Source organism: Anser anser, assembly GCF_964211835.1.
Source record: "Anser anser genome assembly, chromosome: 2".
NCBI lineage: Eukaryota > Metazoa > Chordata > Aves > Anseriformes > Anatidae > Anser > Anser anser.
This window is the reverse complement of record NC_139721.1, coordinates 49,452,389-49,467,774: the sequence shown is the minus strand read 5'-3', so window position 1 is coordinate 49,467,774 and position 15,386 is coordinate 49,452,389. Positions and strand designations below refer to the sequence as shown.

General features: G+C 41.4%; 1 protein-coding gene across 2 annotated transcripts in view; it reads right to left on the bottom strand.

The window, feature by feature from the left end:
- Positions 1-15,386, bottom strand: part of ANKRD29 (ankyrin repeat domain 29) — a 31,407-nt gene that overhangs the window by 7,681 nt on the left and 8,340 nt on the right. The window contains exons 4-7 of one of the 2 annotated variants that reach the window (XM_083822343.1): positions 14,005-14,103; positions 8,256-8,354; positions 5,471-5,569; positions 5,353-5,379 (exon numbers count right to left, since the gene is read on the bottom strand). In XM_083822343.1, coding sequence (XP_083678469.1) covers positions 5,353-5,379; positions 5,471-5,569; positions 8,256-8,354; positions 14,005-14,103 — 324 coding nt within the window. The remainder of the gene's footprint in view (positions 1-5,352; positions 5,380-5,470; positions 5,570-8,255; positions 8,355-14,004; positions 14,104-15,386) is intronic. The other variant, XM_083822344.1, reaches the window with a different exon arrangement.

The window sequence follows — 15,386 nt, the reverse complement described above, 5'->3', positions numbered from 1 at the left end:
AATAAGGGTGCTGGGAAGTTTCACTTCTATATTGTGTACTCCCCAGTATTTTACTACCAAAATCTGCCTACTGGAAGGGATGAACTTCAATTCCTCAATAAAATTCTGCGTCACGGACAGACAAATGCAGAGTGCCTTCCAGAAGCATGTGGGAGCTCCCTGGAGGAAATCAGAACATTTCTGGTTGTCGAGGAGAGGAACCCTTAGATGTTTTCTCTTGCATGGCTGACCTGAAATTGGCATTGCTGTTTGAACACTAGAAGCCCTCTGTGGCTTACCAGCTGTGCCTAAAATAAACAGGGAAGTTTAAAATGTAAAGGCCAAAGGTATGCTGTGTAGATCGAAATCTGGGTGGCTGGATGTGGCAGAAGGATCCGTGCATGGATGAGTTCTGCAGCTGGGTGTCTGCACCTATTGAATGGAAGTTGTTTATAGAAGCTAACGAAAAACTTGAGATGATCAGCAACTTTCAGTGTTAAATTACATTGTCCACTCCTAGGGAATCTGATAAAAATGTCCTGACTTACAGAGATGGTGAGTATCTCACAGATTTTATCTTCAAGAGCTCCACTAGAAAAAAAAAAAAAGTCAATTTTCAAGGAATACAATGTAAAATAATCTGGTCTGGGGGAAAAAAAATATATGTTTTAGGCTCTTAGGCAATCATGATTTGAGCAGAAAACTTTGGGAAATAAAATGCATCTTCAAAATAAGCTAAACGTTCTGATGAATTTCTATCCCAAATACAAAGGTGAGTTGAAACACTGGAAGTATTGTTTCTGCAATTAGAATTTAGTTTTGTATTTTTTCCTTCTTTTCCTTCTAAATGGCCAAATTTGCTTCTCAAGATTATAAGAGGACTCCAGCATTTAGTTATGTGGCACCAAATTAATTTGCATGGTCCTTTAATAAAAGGTTTTGCCTGCATGGACTTTAACTTATAAGTGAGACCACAAGTAGCAGGGTGTCTGCTTCTGCCAGTTCCTCCTGCCAGCCTCAGCAGCCTGAAGACTTGGCAGGAAAAGAATGAGACAAAACCCCGGAAAGAGCCTTAATGAGAAGTTTCAGAAGGAAACAGCTTTTTACTTTAAATAAAATATTTCCACCTTGATCAAAGAAGTAATCTCTCTCCTCGGTGCCCACTGGAGACTCATATGACTTGCTAAAGCTATTCAAAAACATTGATGAACCATTCTCTGCTTTCTATGGGCTAGTGATTTAATCCATTGGAAGAAACAACAAAGTTATTTCTTCCTTCGATATTGTGTTCTAGTTTTCACCTTTTCTGGTTCTGAGGAAAAGCAAATGTACGCCCTGATATCTTTAGTTTTTTCAAATGGCAAAGAACAGGATCTTTGCTGACTCTTGTATCAATTCTCTAAATGATCTCATGGAAGCTAGTGGCTGACCTCATTCTAGTACATATCCTGTTAATACAATGAGTGTTCTTTATGATTCAAAAATAACAAAGGCTCTCTTGTACAAAGAGCATGTGATGTTAGCATGATAGCAAAAACTGTCCATCTCCAATGTACAGTGTTTTCCCTACCAGTAAACTGACACTTGATATTTTTTCCAATCTTCCCCCACCAGAGGGCTCTAGAAAATAGCAAGAGGGACACTGAAAAAGCCTATGAAACTTGGAAAATAGTGAGCCACCTACACAATTTAATGGGCATGAGGAACTAATGCTGTGCAAGTCCACATTTCTGTTTACATAAAAAAAATGCAAGTACAAGAACAGCATGGGGAACATAGCAGCTTTCTTTCACTCACAGTGATGTTTATGACTCTTCAGTTATGAAGCAAAAGAAGCAGAAGGAAATACTTGTGTTGGGTAACATCGATGTTACCATTAACTGTCCTTAATAGTATTGCTGTTAGATATCATTGTCTGCATCTCAGTTATAGGGTAGAGACAAAAATACATTAGGAGAAAGAGTGAACACCTTGGAGAATTTAGCTTAAAAAGAAGAAAGATGAAGAAGTTGATGGTGGGCTCACAGTGATTAATGTCAGCTTCTATCTTTTATGCAAACAGCATCTAACAGGCAGGTTTATGTAAATGCATATAATCTTTATATGCAGTAGATGAGATTTCTGTTCATTTTCATGTTGGTGTATGGTCCAAAAGAGATACTACATTGTACTAAGATGCCATGCGAGAATTCCTGTATAAACAGATATTAAGACTCAGAGATGAGTCAGGAAGAAAATGACACCAGGGAAAGAAGCCGTTCAAAAAGTACTTTCCATTTCTTGTTCCTCTGACCACCCAGCAGACTGGAGACCATTACTTTTACAGAATAAACAATGTTAAATGCTCCATATGTTTAAGGCTGTGTTTATTATTTCCTTATTTGATTGTATATTCATAATAGATACAAACTATATCTCATTATGTCCAGCAGTCCCAAACAGTTCCCTGACAGAATTTTCTAATGCTCCTTCTCTTACCCATTAACTAAAGAGTTTGCTTTGCAGCTTTGAATCTCAGTGCTTGCTGGAGACCTAGAGTCTTAGAAAGGGCCAGATTACTGTAGGAGGTGAAATTACCCTTGTATTCCCCCTGAGGACTTTCAGGGACAGAGAGCCCCTACTCTCAGGCTGCTCAGTGTCATGTCCTCCACCATCCTTCCCACCAGTCCACTTGCACCACTATACCAGCCGAATTGTTGCTAATAATAAGTAAGTCAAGCTTGCTGGACTGTAGTCTGCACTCTGTATAGGTTTACCAGCTTGCATATATGTGTGATTGCATATCACGTGGAAAGAAAAACAAAATTAATTTTCATAACATTTTCAGTCTACTTAACCAGTCAAACTAAAGCCTGCCAAAACACAGCATAAAATTCATTGGCAAATAACCTTCTTGCTTTGCTTTTGAGTCAGAGAAGCAAAGAAACATTGCCTACACCGGGCTGCAGACATTGCTCCGAACTCTGTCTAGACAAAAAGATGACAAAAAAATTCCAGCCTGTCTCCATGGGGGCCCAATGTCAGAAAGAAGAAAAGAAGGTTAAAAATCAAGAGGAATGACATTGCCAGGGAAGAAGCTTTCCAGAAAGCTTCCCTCTTCAGCCTTGTGAGAGCTGAGCTGAAGGGCCTTAACACAGGCATCTCCAAGGTGTCAGGAGAACCCTGTGGGACTGGGAGATGGGGCACAAGACAGAAGGGGAACTGGTACCCACTGGAGCAGCAGGAAGACACATACAGGGAAGTTGCATGTGATCAGACAGATGAATTACACCCCTAAATTCACAAGACAGAGAGGAAAACGTGGACACTTAGGAAGGAGAAGCATGAACCTTGCGCTCTGCAGCTACAGGCAGCCCTGCATTCAGTGTTGCTTAGAAAAGTTTCCTACAGCAGTAAGAGCAACAAAGCTTGTGACTGACAGTAGGAGACATCTGGCATCAAAAGTGCACCATCTAGGGCTGCATTCCTGGTAACCAACGTGCCACCTTTGAACAAAGTGCAAAATTGTTAGTAAGAAAGAGTCCATCCAATCATTTCTTTACTAATTAAACAGTAAAAATGCTCCATTTGTTGAGGAAATGCTTTGGATTACAGTGGACCTGAATACAAATGCCACAGACCTACCCAGGCATAATCTTAGCAGGGATCCAAGGTACCCTGAGGCAAACTAAGCCCATAGTGCCGGAGATGAGATAGAGCCAGGAGGGGCATTCGCATGGAGTTGAGTCTTTGCCTCAACTGAGATTTGAACATGCATCACAAAATATTGTGTTGCATGAATGTGAAACTGGTTCAGCTAAATCAAAGGCTCCCCAGCTTTCTTTTGACCCACTCAAAAAGTTGTTAAAGCAAACACTGATTTATCCTTCTTATCCAGCAGGAAAATGACTTCAGTTTTGTGAACATAAAATGCTGGTGCAGTTTCCATGCACTAGAGGAGCAGCAAGGAGACACAAACCTACAGATACAGCAGAAGCCATATAGATCAATCTCTGCTGCCAAGCTATGACTTTTCAGGTTCTTTGGGGCAGATGAAAAGAAATGCTAAAATACCTGGCCAAGCTTGTCACATGCCACGCTGTCCTCTGTTATTAGAGCCCTCACATTTATTTGCTCCTGACTCCTGTTTTTTTACTTGCTACAGTCAGCGATCACAGACACCTGGCAGACATACGTGACTGATTGCAAGGACAAGACCTTATCCCATCAATTTATAATGTGCAGTCAAGGCCCAGGACAGCTACCTTGCCTGCAGGGTTTCAGCAGACCACAGGGGAGGCTCTCCCAGAGAAGACAAAGATTCCTGGGAACGTCTGTCTCTAACCAGACACCTCGAAGTGCCAGGAGCAAAGTTAGCTGTGCAATTCCCACACCTGGCTATTCAAAGCAGCATCTGAAAGTGCTGTTTAAGCACTGATTTTAGAATCAAGACACATCTAAACAATCAAGGATCCATATTTTTTGAAACCAAGAGAGTTTTTGTATGTCTCTGTAAACCAGGCATGCTTATGTATCCCTTAGTTTAAGACCTAACCTATATGCACCCATACCTAACAACAGCACGCAGTGATGCAAAGTGGAGCTAGCCCTCCGCCTTCTATAGCAGGGATCTCTGAACCACATCTAATTCATTCGTATCACTTAATGATCAAACAGCAGCCCCACTGCCTACAGAGGAGCTAATTTCGTGCTCACAGTTGCCACTGGTCTCATGTGTTTACAGGAACAGACTAACGAGAGGAAGCAACTGGAAACCTAGATAGCAAAGCTCTGCACATGTACCAAGTACTTACAGAGGTGAAGGTTAATACTCACGCCTGAATTTCAAAGTACACACGGAGGATACAAAATAAAACTAAAAGTGAAAGTTTTTTTTAGAAGATTAGCTTTAATACTGAACCCACGTTTCTGGTGATCTCAGTACACTAAATCTAGTACTTTCTCTCACTAGTGTTCCCAGATTTTCCAAAGCTTTTCCAAGGATTTTCAAAAGAACGCAAGGACATGAGGGACTATATGTGCTCACAAGTAGCCTGGTGCAGCAGAAACAGCTCAGTAGTTACAAGAGGTAGTGCAAGGCCCTTATATCAACACTAAACACAGCTTGAGGGTTTTATTTTGATTTAGTCTGGTCCCGTGGCCCAAACGTGCCCAACCTGCACATGGTTCAAAGCATTCCCAAGGATCAGGCAGAGGTCTGATCTCCTTTAGGATGTGAAGCACAATTGGTGCACGCCTAAAATGGAGCTTCCAGTTTCACTTCTTACGGAAATTATCTAGGTTGTGTGCAAGCAGAAACAACTGGGGCACTTCCTCCAAATCCACACTATCACTCCGAACTAACACACAAATGCAGACACAGCCACAATTTACCTTTTGGTGAAGCACCTCCATGGGAACCTGATGTCCAGAGAAAATTCCAGTGTTAACTTTAAATAACTGTGAAATTTACTAATTAGATCCCAGCTCTGCCCTGAAGTGTTGAGCTTACCTGTCGTGGCTGGTTAACCTTTGCTCCTGAAGAAAGGAGCAATCGGATGACATCCAAATAGCCTCCTTGCGCTGCCAAGAAAATTGCAGAAGCTCCATCCTAAGAACAAATACATCCAGCTTATACTGTTTTGAAATTATACGGTACTTTTCACACAAAAACAAAGCAAACTGAATCACCTTCTCCCTCCTAAGCCATTATGCAGTGCAACAGCATATATAGACAGCTGAGCTCAAGGAGTAATGACCAAAATCACAAACTATGGCAATGTTTTCATTCAGCATAAAGAAGTACTGGCTCCCATCATGTATCAAACAGCGTTAAGTCCTGAGTCTGGCATACTAAGAGTCTAGCTCACCAAAGCATTGGTCTACATAACTAGAAATCCATTCCTATTTAGGAAAATATATTTATTCAGGTTTGTTTAGCTCATGCAGAGGTGCTCTGCCACAGAGATGCATGTGGTGAAAACGTGTTCAAATACTTTGCAGAACTGGAGACTCTGGCATTGAGGCCTGCTGTTTAGACCGAAGGAGTGAGTACTGTGCCATACTGCTGCGCCATGCCAGCAACTACTAGACCACTGCTCTGGCACATATTGCAGGAGAGATTGGCTCTGTAATAAAAGTGGGTAAATGTAGCACATGCAGGACAGAGTATCTCAAAGCCCTATCAGAAGCCAGCATTTCTCCATGAAAAGTTTGTGAAAGAAATGAACTAATCCGGGATTTATTTTTCTTCAACATGTCTTTCACGTGGAGATGTTCTCAACATTAGAAAATTCATAAGCTTTCTCCGTAGGAAAAGAAAATAAAAAATCATCTCATTGAGTTTTTTTTCAATGAAAAATTTTCAAACCTCATTAAAAGCCATCAAACCAACTAGAAGTGGAAAGACATACTGCTTAGGTCTTCCTCCTTGAAAACTCAGCACAGGCCTGAAACATGCACTGAATAGCGTGCCCAGGGGCTGAATTTAAAATGTTTGACCTTGATTGCATGGCAAATGTCCTTCCTGGTAAAGAAGAGAGGTATCTGCTGGCACTGCAGATGAATATCCATGCCTGGGCCCTCTGAGGGGCTGTTTTCTATGGCTGCTATGCAAGTGCATGAAATAGGGTGATGGCATCGGGTGCTTTGCATCTTCCTCCAGAGACACATACAGTAAGAACGCTTCCATTTAGAAAGCAGACAAGGTTGCATAATATTAAAAGAGCTCTTTAATATAGCATCAGTCATGATGGAGAACCTGGTTTGCCTGTCATCCAACCATTATTTTTTAATTAATTATTTGGGATTTGTACTTGATTTGGTGCTATAACAAGAAAGTTGTTTAGAGGCTATAAAATATTTCTGCAAGTAGCACTGTTTAGTTAGCGTATTCTCTTGTGTTCTCCTCTACCCCTCACATGATTCAACTTAAAATTAAAACATCTATCTCAATGGTTTGGGGAGGACTGCCCAAGTGCATGCTCGAAATCCCTCTCCTTTGGCTGCCTGCAAGTGAAACTGTCAGCCAGATACCATTGTGTAAAACCCACTTGGCAATGTCCCAGAAAAAAAAAAAAAAGAGTCAGGCTAGTGCTTGTTTTTAAGAGGTTGTGTTCTTATTTTATTAAGCAGCTGTTTCTGACTGGTTTTGCCTCATGACTTTGAGCAATAAAAATACATCTCTAAATCTGAATGTAAATACTGCTCATTTCCAGGAGAGACAACAAGGAAGTTATTTTACTGCCTTTACTTCTAGGTAAGTGTCCCCAGGTGCAACAGCACTGCTATTTTTAAACCAGGTGGAAAACCCTGGGATTAGCAAACAGAGGACGACAAACATTACGAATGTTACGAATTATGCTAACCCTTAGATTAGCAAGGTCATTGCTACTTGGGCAGCAGTGACTGTGGAGAACCCTTCTGTACAAACGTGGGGTGGGAGCAGCACAGAGGTGGGGACTCTGTGCGACGAGTGCATGAAGACTGGTGGGAGCCGAGAGTGCTCAGTGCTGACCAACAGCATCCTGCAAACCCCGTCGAAAAGGCTAAAAAAGATACATATATATATCCACGGGGAACAAATTCCTCTTTGTCAGACTCGTCTTGTGCCCTTGGGTAGGAAAGAGTGGTGGGAAGTGGAGAGAAAACCTGCCACTCATTTTCGTTGAATGCTGAAAAGCCCAGCTTATTTGTGTCTCTGCTGAAGTAAATTAAATCCAGTGCTTCATTGGCTCAGTCCAGCTTTCTGAAAAGTCAACTAAACAATGTCAGCTCAGTCATTTTAACCACTCTTTGCCCAAAGAACTGACGAACTAGAGACACACAAATACCAAATAACATCATTTAAACTGATATTAAAAATATATATATTTTAAAGACAACATAACTTCTACAACATTTCTTGGCAGAAAACTGATAAACTGATTCTTGAATACCTCAGTGGCTTTACAGTTATTTATTTCTCTGCCTGCAATGCAAATCTGATGCGGTAAAACACGACACGAGCTTTTGTTCAATGGTAAGGGACAGCACAAAGCTGGTGCAGATTTGGAACATAGCCTTCTTACAGACAAGGAACCAAAACACAGCTAAACCATCTTTGTACCACTTCTCCCAAAACTGTGAAAAGCAGACAGTTAACAAAAATCACAACTTAGAGAGGCAGAGTACTACAAAACCACAACATTTGGCAAATGCTTCTCTGTGCTGGAGCCAGAGTACCCACTGCTGTCCAACAAACAGCACATTTGTTCCATCACCAGTGTTGTCAATATTATCCGTGTCAAATAACTCACGTAAAGTTGATCGTGAATGTTGGCACCATGCTTCAACAGAGTTTCCACTACCTTTGCATGCCCATACTGACAAGCAGCTAGAAGAGCAGTACCTCCATCCTGTGAAAAAACAAAGAAAGGGTACAGTAGTGTGGGAGTGAAGATGCTAGACTGAATGTCACCATAAAACGTAAGCAAATTTTAAGGCTTTTCAGAATTTGGCTCACAACAATTCTGGAGTGACTAGCTACTGAATCCTTCATAATTTTAGTGCCAAGCCGTGGCCCTTAAATCTTTGGCTCTATCACTATAAACATTTTTCTCCTGAGGCTTTTTTAGTGAGTGACGGGAACAAAGAAAATTCTGCTTTTAGTTCCTCATCTTCTACCTTCCCACTAGAGACTTTATTTGCTTCACAACACCAAGCTGTTCTGTATCTCTTCACTTTTACTGCCAAATCCCCTACCCATGACAAGCTCCTCCACTTGTTGAAGGACAGCACACCCTTCCCCTGCTCTAAAGCCTACCGACCATCTGCCCTTCTTTGACCAGAACTTCATGCTCTGTCATGTTCTGCCTTTCACCTTTTAGTTCTGGCCTGAAGAAGAGTAGGGAGGATGCAGCTAAAAGCATTCTAGCTAAATGTGGAAGCATGCATCAGACCAAACCCATAACCCAGTGAAAGCCCCATTACTTCTGCTGAAGAAGCGATCCCTGGCAGTTATAGTTACTGTGCATTACCACTAAAGGGAGACCTAGGAACATGCATCGAGTCTGGCGTGTAGACCTGCTCCCATAGGAGCTACCTGAGATGGGAAATACCTCAGTATTGCTGGCTCACAACTCCAAGCCAGCTGAAACAATGAAAATAGCAAATGCGGGGCTTGCCACATCGTGTTAAATGCATTGTACCCCACTCAAAAATTGCCATCGTTTCTGACACTGGTATGGAGAGGAGGTTCTCATCTTCTGCCTGGGACGGCACCATGCCGTGATGCAAGGATGATGCCACGTCATGGATACCTGAGTGTTTCTGTCTCCTTCCCCACCTTCTCCCTGCCTCAAGCTCCTCCTCCACAAAGCAAGCTATCAAATAAATGGTTTCTACAGCTGTTATTAATTGGGGCAAAAGATTATATTTTCCCTCAGTCTTGTTCTCTGAAACAACTCAAAAGTTTTCTCTTAATTTTTCCACGTGGACAGATAGCCAACAAGACAAGTTACAGCCCAAATGGATGAAGGAATCTGTTATAATGGGAAGTGACAATCAAACTTATTAATCTGTAGTGCTATTTCGTGCCTATAACAATCTCATGAAAACTCAAGCCCTGACATGGCTGAAGTAATCCACAGGGACTGTCTGTAGCTATGCTCAAAAACTATTCACCCTTCTGCCCTGCCACATTAAAAAGCAAGCAAGGCTTGAGTGTCAGCAAAGTCACCAATGTGAAACTGTTAGGTGACCATCTAAGAACTGTTAATTCTGGACTATGTAAGTAAACACGATGTGCAACCGGGTCAGTGGACTTAAGTTACTCTATAGCAATGAGTCACTAGACTTTCCTGTCAAATAAAATATCCTAATTTAATAGGAACTGCTGGAACAGAACACGAAAGCAACCACAATGGTTTCTGGGTTAAAATAAACAAACCAACAAACCACCTCTACACACTTAAAAAACAATGGCAAACGCTAGTAACTTCATGAAATCTGTTTCCTGTCTCCCATCAGCTGAAAGACAGTTTTACTTGAGTGCTGAGTTACCAGATCGAAGGCCTACAAACAAAAAACCAAGACTTTTTAAAAGACTTTCCCTTAAGGAAACGGGGAGAGAAAGGTCAATGAGTTAAGAAAAAAAACTGTATTATCAAGACAGAAGGTCTTCCTCAGAGAGGCAGGGAAGGATGAGCTATAGCAAGCTTGAAAATACTGAGGTTCCCCACCTGGAAGGTAAGTGGTCATGTTCAGCTGCGTATGAGAACGGTTTGTTTATTGCTTTTTTGCTTTTCATTTTCTACAATCCTTGTATTCCCAGCTACGTTATTTTAAGAAGATTGTTTGGTTATTAACATAATTTCTGGAGGCAACAAAATGAGAGGCCCCAAATCAAAGACAGGCCTGCACGGCTAACCACAGTCAACACAGCAGAGCTGAAGGCAAGTGCTTGGAGCAGGACTGTGCTATTCCACTGTGGAGATGTCACAGCCTGAGGTTTAAGAAGGAGGACACTTTAAGCAGGATATAAAGTGTCTCAATGTGGGGATCCTGACCTAGTAGTTGGTTGACTTCAGTGAACAGTTTTAGATAGAACTGTTTTTAGATAGATTTTGGGAAAGAATAACATTTCCAAAACATAACATTAAGATCTTTCAGACTAGAGTGACGAAGAGATCTAGATCACCCTGATCTAGTTCCATTTGCCCACCTCAAATCAAATACTTCCAGGGGCAGAAAAAATCAAATAACAACTCCTTGGCCCAAGGATATGGTTGTTGATCAGGAAGGCAAGTGGACTCTAAGACCTGCTCTATTGTCTGTCTCCTATAAAGTCAAATTAATTCCACAGAAGAGACTGAGATTTGTGTGCATGCTCTGGATGGGGGTACCATTTTGGTAAACGGAGAGAGGTCTTGCTCTACGAAAAAGAACTTGGGGACAGGAATGCTTTCCATGGAAAACACCTTATGGCAAGACAACACTCAGTTAAATCAAGGAATTGGCAGTGTTGGGCAAAACACTGCAAAGGTCCACATTTTTTAGGAGAAGAAAAAAAATCAGTCCCCCAACTCCTATTGAGCTTGCATCTTGCTTTCACTTTCTTCCCTTTTTGCCAGCACAAGAGCCTGTTCTCCAGCATGCTCTAGCTGGAGACCCCACTGTTTTACAGACTATAAGGAAGGTAGATGGAAGAATGAAAACAAGAAATAAATGGCAGAGTCTTAAAATCTCCTTCAGCCATGTGATTCCTTCTTTTTTTTCTCTCTTTTTTTTTTTTTTTTTTGGCTTCAGCTGAAACAAGTAAAATGCTGAAGCAGCATCTTTGGTACTGGCAAGCCTCTTGGAAACTCTGAGCTGGGCAGGGACATGTGAGGAACCACGGAGGCACTTGTAGGGCAATAACCGCTCTGCAGCGGGAGGGAGACAGGCAATGGAGCTGAGAGAAGGCACTCAGCCTTGGGTTTATTTCCTGCTCATATCCTGTTTTCATGACACAACTTAGCTTTCACTAATCCTTTACTGCAAACCCTTCCAGCACACTGGAAGCTCAGACAGGAGCCAGTCCTCTCAGCTACCTCTGTAATTCTTCCTTTGAAACCCTTTTTTCTTATCCCTATATTCTCTCCTCCCTGTCAGCAGCAGGTACAGTAGCTGCCAATCTCTCATGTAAGCTCTGGGAATAGCAGCACCCGATGAGACCATGCTCTCTGGTGTACACCTCTCTATTTGCCTGTCCCTTCCTTCACCTCTGTCATCATTGCCTGCAAGGACCTTAGAATTACATGAAGTTTTTCTTAATTTTTCTGAAATATGTTACAAGGGAGGAGAATCGATCTTATGCAATTAGTACCTACTGAAAAATAGCCTCCAACATATTGTTCGACCAGCAGTATTGCTCAGAAAGCACGCCTCCGTGGAAATCCTTACAAGAACCCAGATGCAAGCTTATAATGTGTCTCAGGTAAAGAAAAGTAAACATTTTATTTTCTGATACATACTAGGGATGTTTGCTTAGCCTGTCATAGTGAATATCAACTCAAATGATACAAGGGAGAACAAGAATAGTTTTATTAAGATTGTTCTCCAGCACTCTTGCATATGAGTGACAAACGCAGTAATTAAAATTTACAGAGAAGCACATTACACAGATGACACTGGGCTTTGCATTGCCTTGCTTAAAAGTCTCTGTTTCCTAGGATGCATTCAAACTGTTTTCATATTTAAATTTAACATCTTCATTTATAATAGAAAGTTCATTGCAAATTGATGAGTTTTGCAATGCCCTTTAAAAACAGACAGGATCAGCCTCATCTCTTCCTGTGCTGCTCCCAGCTGACTGCCTTAATCAGAAAATGCTTTATCTCTGACCTGAAAAGGCATATTTTGTCAGCTACTTTGTTTCTAGGGTCTGAGGAAAGGGATGGAAGAGCCTGTTATCTTAGTTGCCCTTTAACAGAAAGATTTGATTTAATAATTTCAAGCTATGAAAATCACATTATTAAATCAGAAAATCGAACCAATACCAAAACAAATGAGAAGGCCAATGGGAGATAGATCCAGTAAAACCCAAACTTGTATTTGTCCAAAAGTGGAAGACATAAGGAGGGGCTGAATGCAGAGAGATTTTCTTTTCATTTGGATCTTTACACCCTTTTATCTGCCCTAGTGACTCCTTAATTTATTTTGCATGCTTCAAAAATGATCATATATTGTCATGAAGGATCAGACAATTTCAAGCCTGCAGTTAACCTTCTGGGCCTAGTCATGACCTCCTCACAAACACCTGGACCACAGGTTGCTCAAAGGCTTGGTGAAGGTGTAATTGTCCCTCTAGACAGAATAAGGTACTCAGTCTCTGTCTTCCCCCCTTACCAACAGTTTCCTGCATTCACTGCCCTCTGCAAAAGCACTGCCCAACTGTATGTTCAGCCCTAGAGAGCAGTGCAGGCTCTTCTCATGGCTGGGACACATCTGCTCCTTCAGCATGCTTTTGTGGCCTCTCTATAGGTCAGATGACTCAAAGAACAGTGTAAATTCACTCACCCAATCGTATACAGATGAGTGTGAGAGAGTATTTTTCTGAATCTTGCTACCCCCACCTATACCTCACTCTTAGATAAAAGACTCAGAAGCAACTCCATTTTAATGTGCAGCTTCTCCCAGTAACTCTGTTTCACATGAGATTATCCAGCACTTTAACATCCAGCTGTTGTATTTAACATTGCATCCTCCTATGGTGTTAAGTTCCACAGCTGCACTCCATGTTGTGGTTAAACAGCCACAATTTCATTCATGTTTTTAAATTTACTGATGGAGGCTTCTGCTGCGGTCAGAGCGTTGCTTACCACAAGCATAGTTCCCTGAGGTACCAGAATCAATCCACATCCTACTGTACAGGCATGCGTGAACTCTGTGACCACAGAACCTTGGGATTTGTAATCAGTAATATCTGCTACAGCCCCTAGAGGGTAAGGAGTTGAGTCCTAGTGATGTTCCATCAATTCCTGTAGTATTTAAAGCCTGTGTTTTCAGGGACTTTGAAAAGCAGGTATGGGTTGAGGGAGCTATTCAAATCACTGACTACAACATCTTGAAAAATTGGTTACTGTTGGATAAAGAACTATTTTTCTTCTTCAAACTGAAACCGTTATATTCTTCTATATTCCTAAGGTGGTACGCAGACACTCCCCAACATGGACCAAATTCCTGTCTGTGCAAGTGGAGTACGTATATGCATAAAATAGGATGGTACCTGAGATTTACAAAGAGAGCCTTTGTTCTTGTGCTGGAGAATGGCTTAAGAGGAAAGACTATTTCACTATCAATGGACTTATCTTTGACCAAATCAGGCCATTAAGTCCAGGTAGTAAATGCTAGTTCCAAGGTAAAGTTTTCACAATATATTGTAGTACTCATATTATTCAGAAAACATTCAAGTGAGGAAATCATTTTGCCATATTCCTGCTGCCACATCATGTTTCATGTGAAGAGGAAACAACAGTCCTGACTGGCAGAATGTATCTGCATGCAAAATCAGACAAAGCATCTTACCTTATTCTTAAATTCAGTGGAGGCACCAAATTCAAAGAGAAACTTCACCACATCATTGTGGCCTTGCTGTGCAGCAAAGAACAGAGCAGTTGCACCTGACTGTAGGGAAAAAATGGATTTTAAAAAAAAAAAAAAAAAGAACCACATAACATGCTTGATCAAAGTATACATTTCAAATTAAAACTTATTAAGCCCCATCATTTCAATATCATCTGAAAATATATGATGATTTTGAGGACTGCAGAGGACATAAGGTGTCTTTGGTAAGAGGTCAGTTTTCTTCTCATTGCACTGAGAAATGTGGCCTGCATCACACATTGGAATAAAGATCAATCTTCACGAGTGGCTTCTGCACAGATTTTAATAGAGACCTCTTAGGTTTCATTTACTTCTCTTCAGTCTTCAGATAGGGAAAGAAAGCCCAGAGGGAGAACAGAGCAGTCTTACTCAAGAGAGGAACAGCCAATCTGTAGCCAACCCCTCTAACACGTGCTCCTACAACCTAAGACAAACACGAGCACAGGATGGGTTTGGATAAGGGTGTGGAAAGACCGCAGAGGGGTTATTCAGCACAGCAGAGCTCCACTTTGCTTGACTCTCCACCGGCAAAATGTGACTGCAGTTGGTATGTCACCCTTGTCTTTTGCATGAGTAGCTTCCCTTCCAGCCAAGCAGCCTTCAAGCAGCTATTGCCAGTCACGCAGCTCCTACTTTCCCTTAACCTCACTGAAGAAATGAAAGCCCATATTTTATATGAGGTGTATAAAAAGTAACCGTATTAGTTGGGTAAAGTAGCTGTATAAAACCAGTGAGTAAATTAATACGTGCACAAAAAAAAATAAAAAAGAACATGGAAGATTTTAATGGCTGGACAGAAGGGACAAGGAAGGTAAGGAAGAAAGAAGGCAAACATGCATTCCTAATTTCAGGCTTTCTCATCCCATGTATAATGTGCAGAAAAAGGGAGCTACATATGAAATTCTTTCCATTGCCAATAGCCTTTGCAATAGCACATGGCCCCTTGAAACCATTTTAGAGACCCCTCTTACAGACAAGCCTATGGGTCTTCCCTTTCTGAGGTTCACAGCAATTTCAAGATACAAGAGCACTAGTTTGAGTAGGCAGATTTACTTTCAGATTAGTGCCCTTTGTTGTTAGGGCTTAAATTTCATTTATTTTTCTCCCTCTCTGCAACAGAGTGATTGCGGAGTATTCCTGTGTTTCTCTTTATGTTGGCATGCAGAACCAATGTGTCCAGAGTGAAACTCAAGAAAAGGTCCATAAAACTGCTCTCAACTTTTCCTTTTGTTGCTGCTTTTCAAGCAATGTTTATCTAAGGGAAACTACATGTTCAAATATATGTTTTGTTGGGACAGGACCCC